The sequence below is a fragment of the Megascapheus bottae genome, chromosome 5 (assembly GCF_031878675.1).
Source record: "Megascapheus bottae isolate mThoBot1 chromosome 5, mThoBot2.hap1, whole genome shotgun sequence".
Classification (NCBI taxonomy): Eukaryota; Metazoa; Chordata; class Mammalia; order Rodentia; family Geomyidae; genus Megascapheus; species Megascapheus bottae.
Genome location: NC_143513.1, coordinates 84,034,410 through 84,056,486, shown reverse-complemented (window position 1 = coordinate 84,056,486; position 22,077 = coordinate 84,034,410). Strand labels below are relative to the sequence as shown.

Below are 22,077 nucleotides of genomic sequence, written 5' to 3'. Positions count from 1 at the left end.
GTCCACGCAGGGAGAGAGGTACGCCCGTGAAATGCCCAGGAAGCCTCACTTGATAAGAAAAGAGGTTCTTCCGGCTCACCGCTCGGTGGCAGCAGGGCCTGGGCTCTAGTGAGCAGCTGCTGTGTGTGAGGAAGAGATGTCGTCTTGAGATAGGAAAAGACACTCATGGGCGCAGCAGAAGTAGAGAGGGGGCCGAGAAGGAAGAAGGATAGATGGCCGCAAAGAGAGGAGACACTGTGGGAGCTGCCACTGGGAGAGCTGGCCTCTGGCTCTGAGGCCTTGGAGAGGCAGTGGGCAGGCTGGCCACACTGGCCGAGGAGGGCCTGACCGTTCCTGACCCTGAGAACACTGTAAGTTCCTCCAGTGTCCGGTCTCATGATGAGACTGTTTCCAGTCAGTGTGACAAGTGGCAGGCCAGCAGTGTCACTGCCATTCATGGAATGGCCTTGCGTATAGAGCAAGCATCTCAGGTCGTCCTGTCCTGGGAAGCCTTGTTGCTTGGCCAGTCCTCCCTGGCTCCTCATGGACGTCCAAGTCCGGCTTGGCATGTCCTGAAGGAGAATGCTCCACAGAGGGCTTCAGCCAGGGTCTCACTTGAGGTGTGTGCACAATTTCTGTCAACTGCCTGGTGGAGTGGTCAACCCCAGGGGACAGCACTCTCCTGCCCCCTTGTGGGAGAGCCCCGTCCTGCACACCCCCAGTCTGGGGTTCTGCAGCCTCACGGTGCTGTGATCAGGAGCAAAATAAAGCATTGCTCCAGGTCACATCCAATAGTAAGCCATCAAACCAGAAGCATGCCCTTAGGGGGCAGAGCCACAGGAGCTCATACGCAGGGCCCTGGGTGAGACTTTGGACCCTGTGCTCAGTGATCTTCCTTGCATTTTCCTTCTGACTATTAGAAGGGTGGGGCATGTGCTGTGGGGAGTTTTGTGACTGGCTCACGGGTGGAAGTTTCCCTATGATCGAATCAATCCCCTATCCATCTTCCTTTCCCTAACTACCGAGCTGGGAAGGCCTAACTTTCCCTAGTTTGATTACAGGAGTGCACCACCATGCCTGGCTTGAAAGAAAGAAAAAAAACTGGAAACACAGACAGGAAGCAGGTGGAGAGCCACATTAGGGTAACATTTGGTTTGTTTCTTCCCCAGAGCAGATCTCAGCCTGTCGCTGAACCTCGGGATTTCTTTTTCACGAATGACGATTGATTGTTCCAAAGAGTGAGTCTCATGGTGATGTGTATACATGCACACACATGTCCAGGTACATGGGTGCACACATACACATGTGCACACACGTACACATGTACTGTGATCAGCTTCGTCCCCATTGCCCTCTCTCTTCTTTCTCCCCTTCCCATTCCCACTGCCAAGAGCTTTCATTAAGTTTTTCGAGTGTATTGCTTGAAACAGCCACATGACTGGGCAGTTAGCTGAAAAACAACGGGCCCATCATCTTAAAACAAAGATTGAGTGGGTCTTAATTAAGAGTTCCTTTGCTCTACATCCGACCTGTCACTGGGTCTCTGATGAGCTGTTTGCAAGAACAACACCCTCCTCTCCAATTAGGACCTCAGCCAGCAGGGATGCACTCAATTCAGGGAGGACATGATCTAAGGTCCAGTGCTCTGGGCATTAACAGGAACTGCCCTCACATTGTTCTGGCTATGACAACTGCTGGGACCCTGAAAAGGAGGAGAAACCTGGCTCCTACAGCAACCAGGACACAGGGTGAGTGGGAGGAAGACCACGTCTCACATTCACCAGTGGAAGAGGAGGGCTTAAGAGCAAGTGGGTTTGGGGCATTGTAACCTGGGTATGGGCACAGCCTGAGTGCCAACATGTGCATTTCACTGGCACCTGGCAATTTCTCCTGGCCGTCCTTGTGCAGCTGTTCTCTCTGGACCGTGAGTGGGGGCTGAGTGACAGCGGCCTGCTCAGAGCTGTGATGAGAAGGAACAGTGACTGGTCAGGGCTCATTTTTCTTTTTTCCACAGAAAGCAATCATTTCTTCTAGACATTCTGGAGTATCTGCAGTTGTTGCAACAAAACCTGATTTGTCTTTACTTTTTATTATTTTTGTGCTGATCCTGGGGCTCGGCCTCAGGCCTGGGCGCCGCCCCGATCGTGGGGCTCGGCCTGAGGCCCGGGTGCCGTCCCCGATCCTGGGGCTCGGCCTCAGGGCCCGGGCGCCGTCCCCGATCCTGGGGCTTGGCCTCAGGGCCCGGGCGCCGTCCCCGATCCTGGGGGGGCTCGGCCTCAGGCCCGGGCGCCGTCCCCAATCCTGGGGCTCGGCCTCAGGCCCGGGCGCCGTCCCCGATCCTGGGGCGCCTCAGGCCCGGGCGCCGTCCCCGATCCTGGGGCTCGGCCTCAGGGCCCGGGCGCCGTCCCAGATCCTGGGGCTCGGCCTCAGGCCCGGGCACTGTCCCCGATCCTGGGGCTCGGCCTCAGGGCCCGGGCGCCGTCCCCGATCCTGGGGCTCGGCCTCAGGCCCGGGCGCCATCCCCGATCCTGGGGCTCGGCCTCAGGCCCGGGCGCTGTCCTGATCCTGGGGCTCGGCCTCAGGGCCCGGGCGCCGTCCCAGATCCTGGGGCTCGGCCTCAGGCCCGGGCACTGTCCCCGATCCTGGGGCGCCTCAGGCCCGGGCGCCGTCCCTGAGCCTTCTGCTCAGTAGAGCCGCAGCCCCACTTCACTGAAGACAGCCTCAGGACTTCCCGGTCCAGGCTGCCCGTGAACCCTGATCCTCGGCTCTCAGAGTCCTGATTGGCCAGGATTCCAGGTGTGAGCCACCGACGGCTGTCCAGAGGGGGCGGAGATGGAGGCAGTGCTCCGGGTGGGCACTCGACCGCCCGGTCACACGTCCACTTCTGGCTTTTTGCTGCTTCGGGGAAGACCGTGGTGACACGTGGGGTTTTCCCGCCTCAGCCTCCCGAGCAGTTAGGCCCGCACCACCCGGTCTGCGGCCTGAACTCGACGCGGAGCCGCCGGAGCCGGGCCGGGACCTGGACGGCTCCCGGCTCCCCGCCCTCCCCCCCGCCCCGTCCGGCCCGCCCAGCCGAGCGCTGCAGGGACGGGAGCTCGCTGATTGGCTGGGGCGTGCGCGCACGTGACCGCTGCGGGCCAATCAGGGACGTCCGCCCGCCGCTTCCTCCCGGGGCGGGGCCGTGGCCGGGGCGGGGCCGGGGCGGGGCGGGGGCGGGGCCGGGACGCAGCGCGGGGGGGCGGGGCCCTCCCGGGCCTCCGGGTATGGCGGCTGCTGCGGGGTCCTGAAGGGTTTTCAGCTCCAGTGTGACAGCTTAGAGACCGCGCTGGGTATCCGCCCGGTCACGGCTGCCGTCCAGGCCTCCGCGTCCTCACCGTGGGGCGGACGGGGGGGCGGGGGAAGGAGCGGGGGGCGGGCAGGACGCGGCCGCACAGCCCCGGGAGCGGGGTGCAGACACCCACGCCCGATACCCTGGCGGTCCCGGAGGCTGAGGCCTGAGCGTCGTGGCCCGAGCCCGCCTGGGACAGGGTCTGTAAGACACCCGATCCCGGGGCGGGGAGAGGAGGCGCCGGCGAGGCTCAGCCGCGAGCCAGCCAGCTCGGGGCAGCACCCGGCCGCGTTCAGCCCAGCCCAGGACGGGCCACACGCGGAAGAGGGAGGGGAGAGGTCCCCACGAAGGCGACGGGAGGGAGGTGGGCCTTGAGGGTCAGGAGCTGCGAGAAGGCCCCCGCCAAAGGAGGTGGACAAGCGCTGGAAATGAACAAGGCCCATTTCCACCGCCCCAGAACGTCCAGAAATGGATGCAGCCCTGCAGAAATGTGGCCTTTGACCTAGTGAGACCCACGCTGGACTGCAGGCCCCAGGAGCTGTGTGATCAGACTGGGGTCGTTTCCACCCAGCTCTTGGGAATCTGCTGTAGCACCAATGGAAAATGGCCCCTGGGTCCAGGGTGTGCAGTGAAGCAGCCAGGGCCTCGGGATGGTCTGGCTTCCGCTGTGATCCAGTCTCCACGCCTCAGTTGGGGAGGGGGGACACCGCCACCCCTCCCCTGCTCAGTCCCTCCTGCAGGTTGCACACCTGTAACTCCCCTCCGCCTCAGAATGCTGAGCCATTGCTGTGCCGTTTCCCAAACTGCACAGTGCATCTCTGCAGGGGGCCATGCGGCTGGACCCTCTCATCCTCCCCCAAGAGGGGCCTAATCTGAACTGACCATGATTCTCCAGGCTTAGCCCCTGACTGCGCACGTCTGTTCAGAGACCAGGGGGCCTCCCGCTTCCTCAGGTGTGAGCGGTGTTATCTGTGGCACGGACATGGATCACGCAAGGAGCCCGGCCATGCAGGGGCATAGTACTGCTGTGTGTCCCTGACTCCAGACTGGGGGAGCATGCTGAGTCAACAGAACCAGAGGAGAGCCAACAGAGCTCCGCTTAGAGTTGAGAGTGACGCGCCCTTCTCAGGAGTAGATTCCACCCATCCCACCCCTGGAGTCAGCCCCCTCTCTGCTGTGACCCACATCGCCACACCCCCCTGCTGTGATGCTAGGACTTATGGCACAGCAGGCCTCCCGAGTACCTAAAAATGACTGTGGTGCCAAGATTGGAAACAGGGACACTAAGGCGGTTTTGCTGCATAGACGGGCCCTCTACAGTGTCAGTGGGTCCATGTGACTGTGTCAGCATCTCCTCATTTGCTCATGTTCTCCCACCAACACAACCTTTGTAGGAAGTGCAAGACGAAACCTCAAGTCAAAACCACGGAGAAATCATCACAACTTTCCTATTTGGAAATCTTAATTGATATAATTTATTGTATACTATACAATGCCAGTCCACTCTTGTGTGTTATGATAATTAAGACTATTACACAATTTTTTAAGATAGTGACTCACTGTGTACTCCAAGATGGTCTTAAACTTGCAATCTTCCTATCTCTACCTCCTGAGTGCTGGAATTACAGGCATGCAGTATTACACCTTTTTATTTCTGCAAAGACACACTGATGTAACAGACAAGGAGTTTTATTGCCCAAGAGACTTTGGAAATTTTGTAAAACTGAGACTGTTTTTAAAAAGTGAGCTGATACAAGTGAAATGACCCCAAATTCTTAAGAGGTGGTGTAGGGGAGGGTGGAGTCTTAGGGGCTGAGAAGGGTGACATGGGTCGTTCATGTGTTTAGCACTGATAAGTAGATTTGTTTACGCCTACCACTGTAAAGGAAGAAGGGAGCTCCTACCTGGTGTTGATCTTCAGATTCACCACACTGAGCCTCCTGACTCAAGGAGCACTGTTACAGGCCCGGGAGCGTGGCCTAGTGGTAGAGTGCTGGCCTACCATGCATGAAGACCCGGGTTCAACTTCTCGGTACCACATATGTAGAAAAAGCTGGAAGTGGTACTGTGGCTCAAGTGGCAGAACTCTAGCCTTGAGAAAGCCCGAGGACAGTGCACAGGCCCTGAGTTCAATTCCCAGGACTGGCAAAAAAAAAAAGCATTATTATGTAAGAAATCAAAACAGTTCTGGAGTTGCTGGGGGCATGGCTCAAGTGGTAGAGCACCTGCCTAGCAAGCCCAAGGTTCTGAGTTCAAACTCCATACCCCACAAAAAATACCAGAAAGACGCTAAGAAAGAATAAAAAGGAAGGGAAGGAGGGAGGAAGAGAAGTGAGGTGGGAGAAAAGAAAAGGGAGGAAGGAAAGAAAGGCAGGATTAACTCCTAATTTACACAGTTGAAAACATGTTTCAAGGATTGCCTTCACGGGATCCAGACTGGGCTAGAAACACAAATCCTTCCCCATTCTTGAAATTATGATCAAGGTAAAATGCCCTTACTGAAACAACTTGAGCAAAAACATGTTCTAATTAACAAGGCGTGTGGCTGTGTGTGATATTAAGAGGTTTTCTAATTTACTTCTCAGCATGGCCTGACTGATGCTCTGATGGGAGAGGCCATTTGAGGCCATTGTTCCAGTGCTGCAAGTTTGGGGAGAACTCTGAAGTCAGCAGTGCTTGCACTTCTGACAGAAGAGCACAGTGCTGGGAGGACTCAGCCGATCTTTCAATTGTCCATCGTCTCTCTCCCTCCAAGGGGCAGCATTCCCAGAGGGGAACCAGTGACCTGTCCATTGCTAGAAACGCTAAACCCTGCCATCATCGATTATGGTAGTCTGAAGTTTTGACCCCTTTTCTCACATCAGTGGCTATGATACTTAGAGAAGCTACCAGTCAATAAATCAATTTTCCTGGGAACCAAGAATTTTTAGATGTCCTCCCGTCTGGAGATTACTAGAGATGACATTGTCCACTCTTCTCAGGGGCAGTCAGTAGGCACACAGTTTTCTCTCTGTCTCTCTCTCTGTCTCTCTCTCTGTCTCTGTCTCTCTCTGTCTCTCTGTCTCTGTCTCTGTCTCTGTCTCTGTCTCTGTCTCTCTCTCTCTCTGTCTGTCTCTCCAGATTCCTCAGTGATATTTCTTTCTCCAGTGCCTTCAGTGTCCCCTGCTCTGCCTCTGGAGAGGTGGATGGGCCAGGTTTTACGAGGTCCATGGCAGTCACGGGCCAAGCAGAGGCAGCATCAGACCATGGCCCTGCCCTCCCCGCGCTTCCTTGCAGGCCCTCAGGTACTGTCAAAACAGCAACTCCAAGTCCATCCACACTCAGGTCTGGCCATGCTCACTTCCTCACTCCTTGTGAAACTCAATTTAAGAAGTCAACGACTTGATGACCATCCTGGCCTCTGGTCTCGGGGTCTGGGATGGAGGCCTTCACCCTGAAACATGGAAGCCACGGCACACACTCCAAACCCTTAGCACACCAGCAGATTTTTGCTGTTTGCTGCAGAAAGAAAGGAAGTCTTGAATTTGGCTGTGACTCCCTGGTCCGAGTGAGCTCCCTAGTGAGCTGCATTTTGAGGCCACTGGCCAGCTGCAGCACGTGCCTCTCAGTGGTTGTGTGTATGTGGGGGGGGCGCTCGTGCGTGCGAGTGTACACTGGTCTCACAGGTATCAGAGATGTCTGGTGACAGTAGTTTGTGGTCGGATAGTGGGAGGTACACAGTAGGTATTAAAGCATACTTCCTGGGCTCGAGCGCAGAACCTGGATGTGAGGACTGTTCTAGAAAGCTGGTGATCAGGGTCTAACACCCCCAGTGGGCCCTCTGGACTTCCTTTCTCTTTTCTACCCATCCTCCACCCGCCCATACCATTTCACCTCCTCCCTCTTGTCTGCTAGGTCTGACCTCTCAAGGACAATGCCAGTGATTTGGAGGGGACTTGGAGGGGAGGACACTTCATGGACCAAGTCCAAGGCTGCTGGTACAGCACGAGGCGGCCGTCTTGAGGCGCCAGGGCCTCCTGGGAGGACAGCTTCCCACATGTGTGGGGAGGTCTGGACCACCCGGAGCACTGAGAGGAGGAGTCCCGGCCAGGCGGGTCCCCCACTCACCCTGGAGGTGAGAAGGGCTTCCCCTCGGCCTCCACTCAGTGCTGCTTGGAGAAGAAAGTCTTGAAGGCGCTGCTGTAGTTCTTGTTGAAGGCGGTGTAGATGAGGGGGTTGAAGAAGGAGTTGGAGTACCCCAGCCAGAGGAAGACGCTCTTCCAGAGGGCGGGGACGTCCCAGGAGCAGAGCGGGCCGGCCAGCTCGGTGATGAAGAAGGGAATCCAGCAGAGCACGAACACGCCGATGAGGATGCCCACCATGAGGGCGGCCCGCTGCTCCTTCTGCTCCCGCCAGGTGTGGCCCTCCATGCGGAAGGTGACGGCAGGGCGGCGCTCCGTGAACGCCATCTGGGGCTGCGGGGCCGCGTCCTTCACCTGAGAGACACGGAGGGGAGCCAAGTCAGAGCCCAGGCCTCAGGCCACAATGTTCACCTGAGAGACAAGGAGGGAAGCCAAGTCAGAGCCCAGCTGAGGGCCGCGTCCTTCACCTGAGAGACACGGAGGGAGCCAAGTCAGAGCCCAGCTGAGGGCCGCGTCCTTCACCTGAGAGTCACGGAGGGAAGCCAAGTCAGAGCCCAGCTGAGGGCCGCGTCCTTCACCTGTGAGACGTGGACAGAAGTCAAGTCAGAGCTGGGACTGCGGGGCCACGGGGCCGCGTCCTTCACCTGTGAGATGTGGGCAGAAGCCTCATCAGAGCCGGGGCCGTGGGGCCACAGGGCCGCGTCCTTTACCTGAGAGACAGGAATGAAGCCTCGTCAGGCCGTGGGCTGCGGGCAGGCTGGATGGACAGGTGAGGAAAGCAGAGGTGATGGCTCTCGACACCAGCCCTGGGGTACAGCTGGGTGGCCCCGCGCCTATTGGGAATGGAAGGGAAGCTGGACCTGGGTGGACCCAGGGTGGAGCGCCCAGCCGGGTACCGGCAGAGGCAAGCGCGTCGTGGGCCCCGTGGTCCTGGGGCTCAGCAGCGAGGGGCTGCTTGGCCTACGGGGTTGCAGTCAACCCATGGCGAACCAGGAGCCTCCTAGGTCAGGGCCCTGCCGAGGCTCTGGTGGTGGGGCTGGCGGGGAGCTGTAGCTCGCGGCCTTTGCCTGGCATGGTGACAGGGAAAATTCTACTGCGGCTTCCTAGAATGGGGAAACATGGAAACTCAGAATGTAAGTTCTGCCCCCACTGAATGTGTATCTGTCGCCTCTCTCCTCCCTCCCTCCTCTCTCCTGCCAGTCCTGGGGCTTGATTCAAGGCAAGGCACTTTCTGACTTCTTGGTGGTCCCTTGGAGATAAAAGTCTCATGAGCTTTCCTGCTGGAGCTGGCTTTGAACCTTGACCCTCAGTTCTCAACCTCTTGAGTAGTACAGGCATGGTTTGTGTATGAAGATGTAAGCCTGTAGTTAGCTGAATTCCTGAGAATGACAGCCCCAGTGCCTGTCTGCCACCGGCTCAGAGGGTGGAGAAAAGGTCCGTGTGGGCACTGTGGGCTCTCCATGTCCGGTACTCATTCCCTTGGCCCTGCGCCACGGGCGACCCTCAGGGCTGTGCACACAGGCATATTGATGGTACGGATGCTGTCTAGGAGTCTTGGGTCCTGTGTGTCCAACACAAAGATTCACAAGGCAGGAAATGTGGGGCAGAGGCCAAGTTCATGTGAAGGCGAGAGGAAGATGCCAGGGAAGCTGAGCATGGCCTCCTGACCGCTGGGCAATTAGGACGCCTGCCTCCTAGGCAAGGAGGGGGAAGAAGAGGAAGAAGAAGAAGAAGGGGGAAGAGGAAGAAGAGGAGGAAGAGGCGGAAGAAGAGGAGGAGAAAGAAGAAAAGGAGGGGGAGGAGAGGAAGAGGAGGAGGAAGAAGAAGAATGGGGGAGGGGAAAAAAGAGGAGGAGTGGAGGAAAGGAAGAGAAAGGAGGAAGGGAGAAAGGAAGAGGAGGAGGGAAAGAAGAGGAGAAGGAGGAGGAGGGGGAGGAGGAAGAGAAAAAGGGGGGGTAGGATGAATAAAAGGAGGAGGAGAAAAAGGAGGAGGACAGCACAGACTTCTCAGTGCAAGACAGTGAGCTAGGCATGGTGGCTCACTCCTGTAATCCTAGCTACTCAGGAGACTAAGATCTGAGGGTCGCGATTCTAAGCCAGCCTGGCAGGAAATAAGACTCTTATCTCTAATTAACCACTAGAAAATGGGAAGTGGGGCTGTAATTCCAGGGGTAGGGCAGTAGCCTAGAGCTGAAGAGCTCAGGGACAGCGCCCAGGCCCAGAGTTCAAGCCCTATGACCCACCAAAAAAAAGAAAAAGACTGAGAGGTACACCTAGACACCAGTAGTGCCTTGTGTACGTCCTTCTGGGCGAGTCTCAGGAGCCCGGCATCTGGCTGGTCACTGTGCTCCTCACCCCAAGGGGCAGGGAGCCTCTCCTCCGTGCCCTCGCTCCATGGCCATCCACGGTGTTGCCTCTATCCAGGCCGCTGTCCCTTCCAGGCTCTTTAGAAGGGTCTGGTCTCTCCTTACTGCTTCCACTGCCCCTTTCTGCCAGTTCCTCAACACACGTTTTGTATTATGTGAGATTTGTCTGGACTTGAGTCAACTCCACGTTTCTCAGAAAAGCACAGAAGACTGACCTTGTGTGAAGCACAGGCCATGGTCCCGGCTATCTGCTGGGGTGTCCGGGCCTGCAGCAGGAAGAGCGGGACACAGGTGCCGCCCAGAGGACAGGGAGCTGCCATTGCAGTGGGGGGGGGGCGGTGGCAGCTGTTAGAGGGTCTAGCCCTTAGAGAAGTTTCAGGTTGCTAATATCTTGGTCTTCGTTTTAAAACTTTGGCTTCCTGACCTGTCACTTCTAAGTTCTTGGTATTTGGCTAATCGATAATTGCAATCAAACACTCAACTGAGTCTGTAGAAAAGCCTGTGTTAATTACTTTAGGTACTTAACATGAATATTAGCCAATAGGTCTCTCACTGTAAATAGGCTCATGCCTAGCTACTGAAGAGCCCAGCCGATGAGGATTGCAGTTCAAAGCCAGCCCATGATGGAAAGTTTGTGAGACTCTTCTCTTCTCCAGCCAAGTACCAAAAAGCCAGAACTGGAGCTGTAGCTCAAGCAGTAGAATGCCAGACTTGAGCAAAATGAAATGAAGGGAAAGAACTTAGTATGTGAGTTCAAGCCCCAGGACTGGGGGGCACACACACACACACACACACACACACACGCACACACACAGTGCCACCCCCCACCTGTCCGAAGGCTTAATCATGGCTGTACACTTCTATGAATACACACTTGCAAACCAATGAAGTAAGAGTCAGTTCTTCCTCCCTAGAAGCAGGTAACTGGGTCAAAATCACCCTTAACGATGTGTCTGTGCACACAGATCCCTCAGATCATCCACCCTAGCCATGAAGTCAGCTCCCCCCGCCCCACACCTCCTCACACAACCTCCAGACCTAACCTCCGCACCACCTTGAGCTGCGGTGAATGCAGAGGTTGTCTGTCCATCTCAGCTTCTGATTGGTGGTTGAAGGACCTCGGCCAGTTCTGGAGATTTCATGGAGATTAATTTGAGGCTCTTTCATGGCATGCAGGTACAGTCACTGACTCCAACTCACTCTCTGATTCTGCAGCCCAAGCTGATGCCAGAGACCAGGCTCTGCCTGGCCCTCTACCTGACTATTCAATGCATTTCATTGTCCTAAGATTTGTAACCAAATTTGTCCTCACACAAGATGATAAGACTGAGCTTGTTATCAAATACTGGATCTTTGATTGGGAGTCTACCATTAGGCAATTAATTAACTAGAACCCTGCATGAAGCTTTGGTCACTGGTTAGAGATATTCTAGTTCTTGTTAGAGAGGTGTAAAATCATTATACCATTAACCCACATGGTTCACAGCTTCTGACTTTGTTTCTGCTACAGTTTGTTTGTGAGTAGAAGTATTGTTTCCTATGTTTTCCATTTGCCCTGGGATAGATTACTTTTTTTTGCCAGTCGTGGGGCTTGAAGTCAGAGCCTGGGCACTGTCCTTGGGCTTTCTCACAGAGCTCTACCGCTTGAGCCACAGCATCACTTCCTGCTTTTTTTATGTATGTGGTACCAAGGAATGGAGCCCGCGTGTTTGTGCATGCTAGGCAAGCAGTCTACTACTGGGCCATGCTCCCGGCCCCTGAGAGCAAGTATGACCTGAGCACTGGCCAGCGTGTGAAAAAAGCAAATGGTCAGACTCTGCTTTGGACCTCCTTGGTAACTTTGGGGATGACCCTCTTGGCCTGTGACTTGTGAAGACCTGTGACTGCATTAGTTGGTTTTCCAGTTGATTGGAAGTTGAGTGGTAGTCATGTCACTGTTTCCTAGCTGCTAGAGAAGCCAAGGATCTGAGGTTTCTACAAGTCCAAGTCTTCCTCCTCCTCCTCCTCCTTCTCCTCCTCCTCCTCCTCCTTTTCTTCCTCTTTCTCCTTTTCTCTCTTCTTTTGCTCAAGGTTATATTCTACCACTTGAGCCACAACTCTACTTCTGGCTTTTGGGATGGTAAATTGGAGATGAGAGCCTCATGGACTATTCTTGCCCAGGCTGGCTTCAAACCAAGATCCTCAGATCTTAGCCTCCTGAGTAGTTAGAATTACAGATGTGAGACATTATTATTGTTGTTATTTTGGATATTCTTTTGCATCCTGGTTGATCTGCACTGAAGTCTTACCTTCTCCTTTAGGCATTTACTTGCTATTTTTAAATTACATTATCCTCTTAAGTCATACGCTTTTCTTGACAAATGCCAAAAGGAGTCATAAAACCTCTGATTTTTTATTAGTTTCAAACATCTGTCCTCTTGTATCTCTTTGTTTTATGTTCATACTCTGTTTTTTTTCACTTCCTAATGAACCCTCTTCCTTCTAGAAAACACAACCACACTGTAAAGTTGCAAGACAGAAAGGATTATAGCAGGTCAATTGAATATTCTAGAGCTAAATTAAAAGCTCTAAGGAAGAAATTTCATAAACTTCACAGAGGAAAAGGGAACACGTGTTAGAGGATTTAGAATTTCATTAGAATGCCAAATTGTTACTGTCTGTATCTTTATCAATCAGTTCAATTCATTGAACTCTCTTCAGAGGGGGAAAAACATCTGGAAAGGCAGAAGTGATAGAGTTATATAACCCAGCTGTGCAAATGTAGACATAAAGATAAAGCATATATGACATAAGGCAAGTCTGAAGTATTTCTCTTAAGAGACAATTGAAGAAAGGTACAAAACTGTAGAGTAAATAAAGGAAAAAATAGCTTTAGAAAACTTCCCAGCAGGGCCAGGAGTTTGTCCTAGTGGTAAAATGCTTGCCTAGCATGCACGAAGACCCGGGTTCGATTCCTTGGTACCACATACATAGCAAAAAGCCAGAAGTGGTGCTGTGGCTCAAGTGGTAGAGCTCTAGCCTTGAGAAAATCCAAGGACAGTGCTCAGGCCCTGAGCCCAAGCCCAGGACTGGCAATAAATAAACAAATAAATACATAAATAAATAAAGTCCCTCACAGGAGACATTACCAACCAGCCAGCAGTTCCCAGTCCCCCTGCATGACCATGGGTGGCTATCTGAAACTGTGGCAATCATTCCTGTGTGTGGGGATAGCTCTGTAAACAACACCTCCACTCCAGAGCAGTGGATCATTCACTCTAAAAACTTATAGTCATCTGAAAGGCAAAATGAAAAGGCAAGTTGATTTACAGTAAGTTGTTAAATGTTGGAAATGGAGAAAACTTTGATCAAATGATCGGTTGTCGGTCAGGTGCTGAGGGCTTTACCCTTATAACCCTGGCTGCTCGGTAGGCTGAACTCGAAGGATCTCAAAGCCATCATGGACCAGAAAGTCTACACACTTAACTCCTAACCAGAAAAAGCTACAAGTGGAGCTGTGGCTCAAGTGGTCAATCACCAGCTTTGAGCCAAAAAGCTAAGGGACAGCGCCCAAGCCCTGAGATCAAACCCTGGTACTGAATACAAGATTGGTTGCATCAAATGGTAAAAGAACAATGAAAGACAAAGCTATGGCTAGATAATGAACATTTTAAAGACCTGGGGGCTCATCCGTTTATTTAATGAATGAATCAGGTAGTAAACATCTTGAATAATTTATAGTGATATTTCTGGGTCACCCTCATAAACATGCATCAGATTACTGATGGTGTAGAAATGAGGCCATCTGATGTGAGGTTCAAGAAATGACTAAACAAACAGCCCCAGTCCCAGAATCCCTCAGGAGAAGAGATTCCACCAACAGGAGATGCACTGGAGTCAAATGATGAGCCTAATCAGATTTCTGGGTTGTCACGACCTCTCCTTTTTACAGGAAGAACAGAACACACAGAGTTCATCTTTGGCTGGATTTATGAGACATCAATGCACCTGTTAAAGAACCATGACCTATTTTAAGCCCACTGCTAAAGTCAGGGACCAAGGCTTTACATCCTTGTCTCAGAGGAAGTAAAGTTATCAATTAGACTAATCAGCACATCTTTGGAACAATCTTCTGAGGGCATGAAATCTTATATAATAAGATGTAATAAACCTATGTAATAAGCCCTGATTGCCTACTGAAGCTACCAAGCACGTTGTATCCTTTGAGCAATAAGGCCCATTGTTTTCTCCTTCTTACACCTGGCAGTGTAATATCCATGACCTACTAACTCTGTCATCCTTAGCTAATGAAAGAAGAAAACCTTGAGATTTGTTTCTATAGTTGAGGTGACCCTGCCTCACACAGAGCCAACTTCCAAATAAATGTTATTTGCAAGGTGAGTATGCTATCAAAGATAACAAGGTAGCCAGGTTTGGCATGCGGATTGTCTAGACTGCCATGTAAAATCCAGTTTTCTCACCAGAAGCCGTGCAGTGCAGTAACTATATCTTTGCCCAGGGCATATCTACTTACAAATACAAAAGAAGTATATAAAATAATAACTAGAGTAGCTCCAGAAGAATTCACCTGCTTTATACACAACAGAAACATCTCCTCTGGGTACCTAAAAACAAATAAGGAATGTAAGTTACTTGGTGCCATCTAAAACAATCCACATCTGAGGCCCTCCATGGCCCCCAGAGCAGAAGCATGAGTGCTGACTATGTCAAGAGTCCTGGGATTGGTTAGGTGAGTTAGTAAATTTTGGAGGGCCCCCGCCAGCAGAACACTTACTACTTCTCTGAAATGTACCACATCTGTACCGGATTCTCCATCCCATGCTAAAATTAAGCTCCTCAGTATCATCTAGGAACCACGTTTATTGTCAATGAGGACATAAGCTTGACCATTCCAAGACCTGACCTCCAGTGCACTCTGTCGCTTTGCAAGGAACCCCCCCCCAAAGGAGCACTATTCCAGCAAAAAAACAAAACAAAAAAATGGTCCCCAAGAACATTCACTCCATCCATCAGACTGAGATAAACAGTGGTCATTATATCGTGAGCAGGACAACAGCCACAGAAAATAAGAGCAAGAAGGAGCAAGTAGGATAGTATTGCATTTAAAAGATTCTGCACAGCAAAAGAAAAAATTACCAGGGGCCGGGAGTTTGGCCTAGTGGTAGAGTGCATACCTAGCATGAAGACGCGAGTTCGATTCCTCAGTACCACACATACAAAAAAAAAGCCAGAAGTGGTGCTGTGGCTTAAGTGGTAGACCTCTTGCCTTGAGAAAGCCCAAGGACATTGCTTAGGCCCTGAGCTCAAGCCCAGGGCTGAAAAAAAAAAAACAATTACGAGAACCAAGAGACAATCGCCAATCTGGAAGAAAATCTACATTAGCTATTCAGTGGAAAAGGACCCACATGCAGAAAATACAAAGAACTCAAAAGATTCAGCCATAAAAGCACAAAGAATCTAGTTAAATCATGGGCAAGCAAGTCACAGTTCACAGAAGAAATACAAATGGTTAATCAACACATGAAGAATGAGTCAATATCATTAACCATAATATACATGAAAGCAAAAATATGAACCAAGAAAATGAACCACAAATACTGATGAGGAGAAACTTGTGCAGCCCTGCTGGAATCGAATGGAAGTTCCTCAGGAAATGGAAACCAGAACTACCTTTGGCCCCACCACACCAGGATTAGGTGTACATCTAAGGGACGGCAAGTCAGCACACGAGCAGCACGCCTGCACTCTGTTCACTGCAGTGCAGCTCATAATAGCCAGTTCCTGGAGCCATGGAGGTGCCCAGCCACAGACTGAGAGACTGGATTGAAGAGACTGAGAACATAGACAGCGTGGGATTCCACAGCCACAAAGAAAATGAAATTATGTCCTATTCAAGGAAGTGGATGGAACTGGAGACCGTCAAGTTGAATCAGATAATCAAACTCAAAAAGCCAGATAACACAGCCTTTAGCTCATTTGCCATATCTGGACTTTGAAATCAAACATACACACACGGGCACACAGATACACATGCATGCGTATACACATGCACATTGCAATGCTAACGGTAGGATCATTTCAGAGGAAAGAGGTGGAGGAGAGGGGAAGAGGATGGGGAATTATGAATAACATCAAAATACACTGTGTCTATTTATGAAGATGGTGCAAATAATCTCAGGAAAGCTGTCAAGCAATTGTGGGTAGGGATGAGGAAACAGAGAAAGGGAGTGGTAAAAATAAAATATATGCCAAATACCAGACAAGGCAATAATCACTGTAAATAATGTCTACATTTGCTGATATAAGAAATTATGCAACCCAACCTTTCAAGCCATAAGCCAGTTTAAATATCCTAATCCATGGGACAGAGCAAGGTAAGTGGTGGCACTGTCCAAAGAGAAATGTTTTTATTGCCTGGCTCAGGTTGCCGGAACCCCTCTGTGTATCACCTTTACAGTAACAATCAAAAATGAACATTAAAAGTCTCAATCCATATTGTTATGACGAACAGTGCCACCTTATATTTGTATTAAATACAGAGAAGAACCATTTGGAAACAAGCTTTCAGCCCATGAAGGAACAGGAAGGTGTGGTTTCCCTAGGTAACACTGCGAGCTGTGGTGGAACTGCGTTTAGAAACACTGACACCCCTGAAACAGAGCCAAGAGGAAGCCTGGTTTGTAATTAACTCTTCAATCCAACTGAAGACAGAGGCAGCCCCTGATTATATGCAGAGCTGTGGATGGGGTAGAAGCCTTGCAAACCTAGAGATCTCTTCTCAAAAGTGACTGGGTGGAGAGGGAAAACAGGGTGTGTGTGTGTGTGTGTGTGTGTGTGTGTGTGTGTGTGTGTGTGTGTGTATGCGCGCGCGTGTGCGCGCGTGTGCACAGATGCATTCAGGCAATGATATCCTAATGCTTTGCTTCTGCTATCATGAAAGCAGAGAAATGAAAACAACCCTTATCCTTCCTTCCATAGCAGAGCCTGAGAACTACCTGTGATGAGCTGCCCTCTCCCTGGTAGGATGACTTCTGTGGAGAAGGCCAGTGGACGTGACTGGTCCTTGTGCCCCCGAGCTGCAGTGTGGATGGGGAATCCAGAGCTCTAGCATTCTTACCCACCAACACTCCTGTTTGGTATAGAGATTAAACAGATGAGCGGTCTCTGTTGCTGATGTGGTCCTGTGTTGTACAGGCTCGGCACGTGAGAAGCCACCTGCATGCAGTCTCCAAGGCATCCCAGTCAGACATGTCTGGTCAGTCCACATGTCCTAAACCAACCTTGGCTGCTGTGGGTAAAAGGGAAGGTACTCCTTTCCCTTCTTCCTTGGAGAATGATGTGTTGCCCTCCTCTCCTCACTCTACTTCTCGTCCCTCTGATCACTTGTGATGGGTCTGCTCAGAATTAGCTATCCACTGTGGCAAGTGAACCCATATTTCAGTGCTCACAGTGGAAGCCTGTGATCTGAATAGACAGAAGTCTGGGGGAAACCCCATATCTCTATGACCATTTTACTACAGTACAACCCTCACACAATGCCCTCAGTGCATTTAAGTGTCATTTCTCTCCTGCAGCAGAACCGATAACAGATGTGAGGGGCCAGAGATGGGTGCGAATGGCTTTCAACCAGGCTGAGATCGGGGGATCACTGCTCAAAGCCAGCCCAGACAGAAAGACTCTTAACTCCAGTCAACTGGCAAAAAGCTGGTCGTGGAGGTGTGGCTTAGGGGATAGAGTGCAAGCTCCAAGCGCAAAACCTGGACTTCTTGCTCCAATACCAACAGGAGCAAATAGAATGTATGGAAAAGCATATACACGTATGTGATGTCCACACTATGGGCATATCCAATACAAGTACCAAATGACCTAAAGGCTACTCGATCTCCCGGGAGTGAGTCACTGAGGCTCAAGAGCACACAGCCGCGTCTCTCCCCGGCTTATCCCACTCCAAACCAGAGTCCCACTTCCTTCCCTTTTCCTGTTTCTTTTGTTCCTTTTTGCGCTTTTTTCGTTTTCTTTTATTTTTTGTTACCTGCACCGGGGATTCGGTGTTTTTTGTTTGTGGAACGGCGGTTGTTTCTGCCTGTCTGGTTTTGAATGCGCTCTGGGCGCCTGGCTGGCGCTGCACGCTGGGAAGCCCGGCCGGGGAAGGGTCGCCCCGGCGCGCGCTGACACCCACCTGCACCGCCGCGGGCACCGGGGCGACGCGGTTGGGCTTCCAGGAGCCCACGCGGAGCCTGGCGGCCTTGTAGATCTTGCAGTACACGAAGAGCACGACGCAGAGCGGCAGGTAGAAGGCGCCCACGGTGGAGAACACGGCGTAGGAGGGCTCGCGGCTGACCTGGCACTCCTCGCTCTGCGCCGAGTACGTCTCCCCCCAGCCGAAGAGCAGGGGCGCCAGGGAGATGACGGCCGACAGCGCCCAGGTGACCGCGATCATTCCGTTGGAGACGCATCTGCGGGTGCGCGGCGTGTACTCGAGGTGCCGCGTGGTGGACCAGTAGCGGTCCAGGGCGATGGCCGTCACGTTCCAGATGCTGGCCGTGCAGCACAGCACGTCGCCTGCGATCCACAGCTGGCATAGCCGTCGGCCCAGCTGCCAGCGCCGCCCGGCCAGCTCGTGCGCCAGACTCAACGGCATGACCAGCCCGGCCACCAGCACGTCCGACACGGCCATGGACGCCACCAGGTTGTGGGGCACGCGGTGGAAGGTGCGCACGCGGAGGATGGTGGCCAGCACCAGCAGGTTCCACGCGAAGGTGGCGGCCACCAGGAAGCCCAGCAAGGTGAGAACCAGCACGCCGAAGACGGAGAGGATGGGCGCATCCGCGTCCGGGCGCGCGGCCGCGCCCAGGCTGCCGTTGGGCTCCGGAGAGGGCGGGGCGCGCGCCGAGGTGAAGTTCACCATCAGATCCATGGCTGCGACGGGAAGGGTCACCTCCCCAGGCCTCCGCCGCTGGCCCCGAGGCCACGCCCGGGACGGCAGCCCCTGGCTGACCCCGCGAACTCGGCCCGACCTCCCCGGGGGGCCGTGGTCCCCGGAGCTGCCCGGGAACCGAGCGGAGGAGCGCTGGGCGGCAAGCCCGGCTGTCGCAGGTTATGAAAGCCGGCCACCCGTGCCGCGAGTCAGGGCCCCCTGCGCTCACCTGGGGTCTGGGGGCTCAGAGCTGGGCATCCACCCGGCCGGCCAGGCCCGGCTGGGCGGGGCCCGGTCCCCGCTGCGTCAGAGCCGCGGCTCTCCGGTGGGGTCTCCGGCGGAGGCGGCCGCGGCTGCGTGCTGGGGAGGCCAGGCAGTGCCGGCTTCCTGCGGCGGCCCTCCCCGGCCGGGCAGACTCCCACCGACCTGCCGGGGCCCAGTGGGCTTCAGGCCCTACGTAAGACGTCAGCTGATCGGCGGCTCCTCCCCGCCCCGCTCCGGGCTCGGGCTGGCGCGGCCTGGTGGCCCCTGGGGTCCGCTGGGCGCTGTCCTTGGTGCTGGCGGGCGCGGCGCGGCGCTGTCTGCGGTCAGTCCTGAGGTCCTGAGTCTCTCCAAAATGTGTCTTCCCCAGTGGAACCGAGCGAACTTTCCCAACCCTTCCTGCGCCCCCACGCGAGTCTCTCTGAAGACGACGTGGCGAGCTGGAGCGGGGGTCCGGCGCCCACAGCTGTGCGCCCTGCGCGCGAGGGCCCGAGCCGGGCTCCAGACTTCAGGGGGTGACCGTGTCCGTCTGCACCACACCCCGCTGCTTCCCTCCAGGAGACAGGTGAGACGACGCGTGTGCTGCTCCCGGAGGGGGCTGAGGTCGGGACCAAGGGGACCGCGGGGACCGCAGGCTTTCCTCGGCTGTGCTCTGCGCCTGGAAAATTCAGGGTCCTCCCAATCCCTGTCCCTAGTGCAACTGTGTCTGCAGATAGAGATTTAGGAGGTAATTATCATAATGAGCTATTTCTTAAGGATAAGGACTTTGTGTCCATACCTGGGATGGGGGGGAGAGAGAAGAGGAGAGGAAGAGGGGGAGAGGGAGAGAGGAAGAGAGGAGGAGAGGGGGAGAGGGGGAGGGGAAGAAGGGGAGAAGGGGAGACGGGGAGAGGAAGAGAGGGAGAGAGGAAGAGAGAGAGAGAGAAAAGAAAGAGTTTGAAAGAGTTGGAGACAGGGAGGGACAGAAAGGGAGATGGGGAGGAAGAGAGGCTGTCTACCTGTCTGGGAGTCAGAGGACTTTTTATTTCACTTTATTGTCAGGGTGACATAGAGAAGGATTACAGTTACATTGGTCAGGTAGTGGGTACATTACTTTTCACACATTGATACCCCTTCCCATGTTTTTGTCCCCCTTCTCCCCCCATCAGGAGGACTTCTTCACCAGAACCCAGCAGTGCCAGCATCCTGGCTGTGGACTGTCAGCCTCCAGGACTGTGAGAACATTGATTTCCATTGTTCAACTGTCCCAGCTGAAGTTGTTCTGTTAATGGAAGCCTAGCTTGCAGCCTGTGTGCCCTTCTGATGGTTAATGCACTAAAATGCACAGATTAACAGAACAGGTTCGGGGGGAAATTTAGGCTCAGATACCACTTTGTTTTGGACAAGTGAATCTCTAAAACAGAGTTTCCTCATGAATAAATTAGAGATAATAGCTGGGTGCTGATGGCTCACGCCTGTAATCCCAGCTACTCAGGAGACTGAGATCTGAGGGTTGTGGTTCAAAGCCAGTCCAGGCAGGAAAGTCCATGAGACTCTTATCTCCAGTTAACCAACAGAAAACCGGAAGTGACAGTGACTCAAGTGGTAGAATGCTAGCCTTGAGAGAACGAGCTCGGGGACAGCACCCAGTCCAAGTTCAAGCCCTATAACTGAAATAAATTAGAGATAATACCTTAAAAATTATTTTTGGTGGGACTAGGGTTTGGACACAGGGCCTAGCATTTGCTAGGCAGGCACCTTAACTCTTGAGCCATGACTCCATCTTTGGTTTTGCTTCTCTTTGTTTTTCTTTTTTTTCTGGGACCATCACTAAACCACAGTCTTCTGTCTTTCTCTTGCCAGTCCTGGAACTTGAACTCAGGGCCTGGGCACTATCCCTGAGTTTCTCTTGCTCAAGGCTAGTGCTCTACCACTTACAGCTTTTTCTGTGTATGTGGTACTAAGGATTCAAATCCAGGGCTTCATGCATGCTAGACAAGCACTCTACCACTAAGCCACATTCCCAGCCCCTCCTCTCTCTCATATGCCTTCACAGAGCTGGGATCACAGGTATACACTTATTGCTTGACATGAGGGAATCACTACTAACTTTTAGCTTATTGGCCTCCAATTGCCATCTTGATCTCTGTTTTCCAAGTAGCTGGAATCATAGGTATGAATCCCTATACCTGACACAAAAATGTTAATTTATGAGCTGGGTATTGGTGGCTCATGGTTGTAACCCTAGCTTTTCAGGAAGCTAAGCTCTGAGGATCACAGTTTGAAGCCAGCTTTGGTGACAAAGTCTGAGAGACTCTTATCTCCAATTAACCACCAAAAAAAAAAGTCTACAAGGGGAGCTCTGGCTCGAGTAGAGTACCAGCCTTGAGCCTTGGGACACTGCTCACATATCAAGACTGGCACACACACACACACACACACACACACACACACACACACAGAGACAGATCATACTTACGTTAATGAAGCAAGGTCTTAGCAGTGACTATGTGGTAAGCTGTTTTCTGAAGTCTCGCAAGGAGTGGCCAGACTGCAGCGCTGCCGAGGCAGAGAAGTAAAACACAGTAGTCCTGAGCCGGAAGTGCTGCTGGAGTGAATGAGAAGTCCTTAACTTCCACAGGTGAAACAAATCAAGGGCGGAGCTAGAGAAAGCTGAGGAGAGCTAGCCTAATAATAGAGCTCAGCCTCCCGCCCCAGGCTGCAGGAAAAGCCAGGCACCCGTGAAGATGGCCCCATGACCCAGAAGCAGTTTGCCCATCTGAGGTGGCCTGAGCCCTCCTGTCCATCACTGCATGCAAGGTAACAGTGCATGGGGAAAGGGCAAGTATTGGGGGCAGTGCTGGCTGGGCAGAGTGTGTGCAGGAACTCATGGTCTCTGTGACCGAAGTGGAGATTGGAGTCAGCTAGTAAATGGAGCTAGGGCTAGGTCCAGCTCACAGAGGGCACCCGGCCTCCAGGCAACTCCTCCATGCCGCAGCTCCTGCTCCAGTTCCTGGTGTGGGAATGCATAGCTCCCGTGTCGTTGTCTGAGTAAAAAGTATTAGAGGGAGGATGAAAGGGAACTCCGCTTTTGGGCACCCAGTGAGCCACTGGGATCTGAGGATTG

The 22,077-nt window shown here is 53.0% G+C and overlaps 1 protein-coding gene and 1 long non-coding RNA gene across 4 annotated transcripts; one reads left to right on the top strand and one right to left on the bottom strand.

Moving 5' to 3' along the window:
- Positions 1-6,409: 6,409 nt before the first annotated feature.
- Positions 6,410-18,890, bottom strand: Htr5a (5-hydroxytryptamine receptor 5A). 2 transcript variants are annotated; one of them, XM_090332456.1, is made up of 3 exons: positions 17,973-18,890; positions 7,415-7,782; positions 6,410-6,805 (listed from the first exon to the last, which is right to left on the bottom strand). In XM_090332456.1, the coding sequence occupies exons 1-2, from the start codon at positions 18,708-18,710 to the stop codon at positions 7,450-7,452; spliced, it is 1,071 nt and encodes a 356-aa protein (XP_090188582.1). In that variant the 5' UTR covers positions 18,711-18,890; the 3' UTR covers positions 6,410-6,805; positions 7,415-7,449. The 2 variants fall into 2 exon arrangements, with proteins under 2 accessions (XP_090188582.1, XP_090188581.1); XM_090332455.1 differs by having other exon boundaries at positions 6,410-7,782.
- LOC150063833 (uncharacterized) lies at positions 18,692-20,408 on the top strand. 2 transcript variants are annotated; one of them, XR_016535459.1, is made up of 3 exons: positions 18,692-18,889; positions 19,342-19,536; positions 20,120-20,408. It is a non-coding gene; the product is annotated as an uncharacterized LOC150063833 (long non-coding RNA). The 2 variants fall into 2 exon arrangements; XR_016535458.1 differs by lacking the exon at positions 18,692-18,889 and having other exon boundaries at positions 19,087-19,536.
- Positions 20,409-22,077: the final 1,669 nt, after the last annotated feature.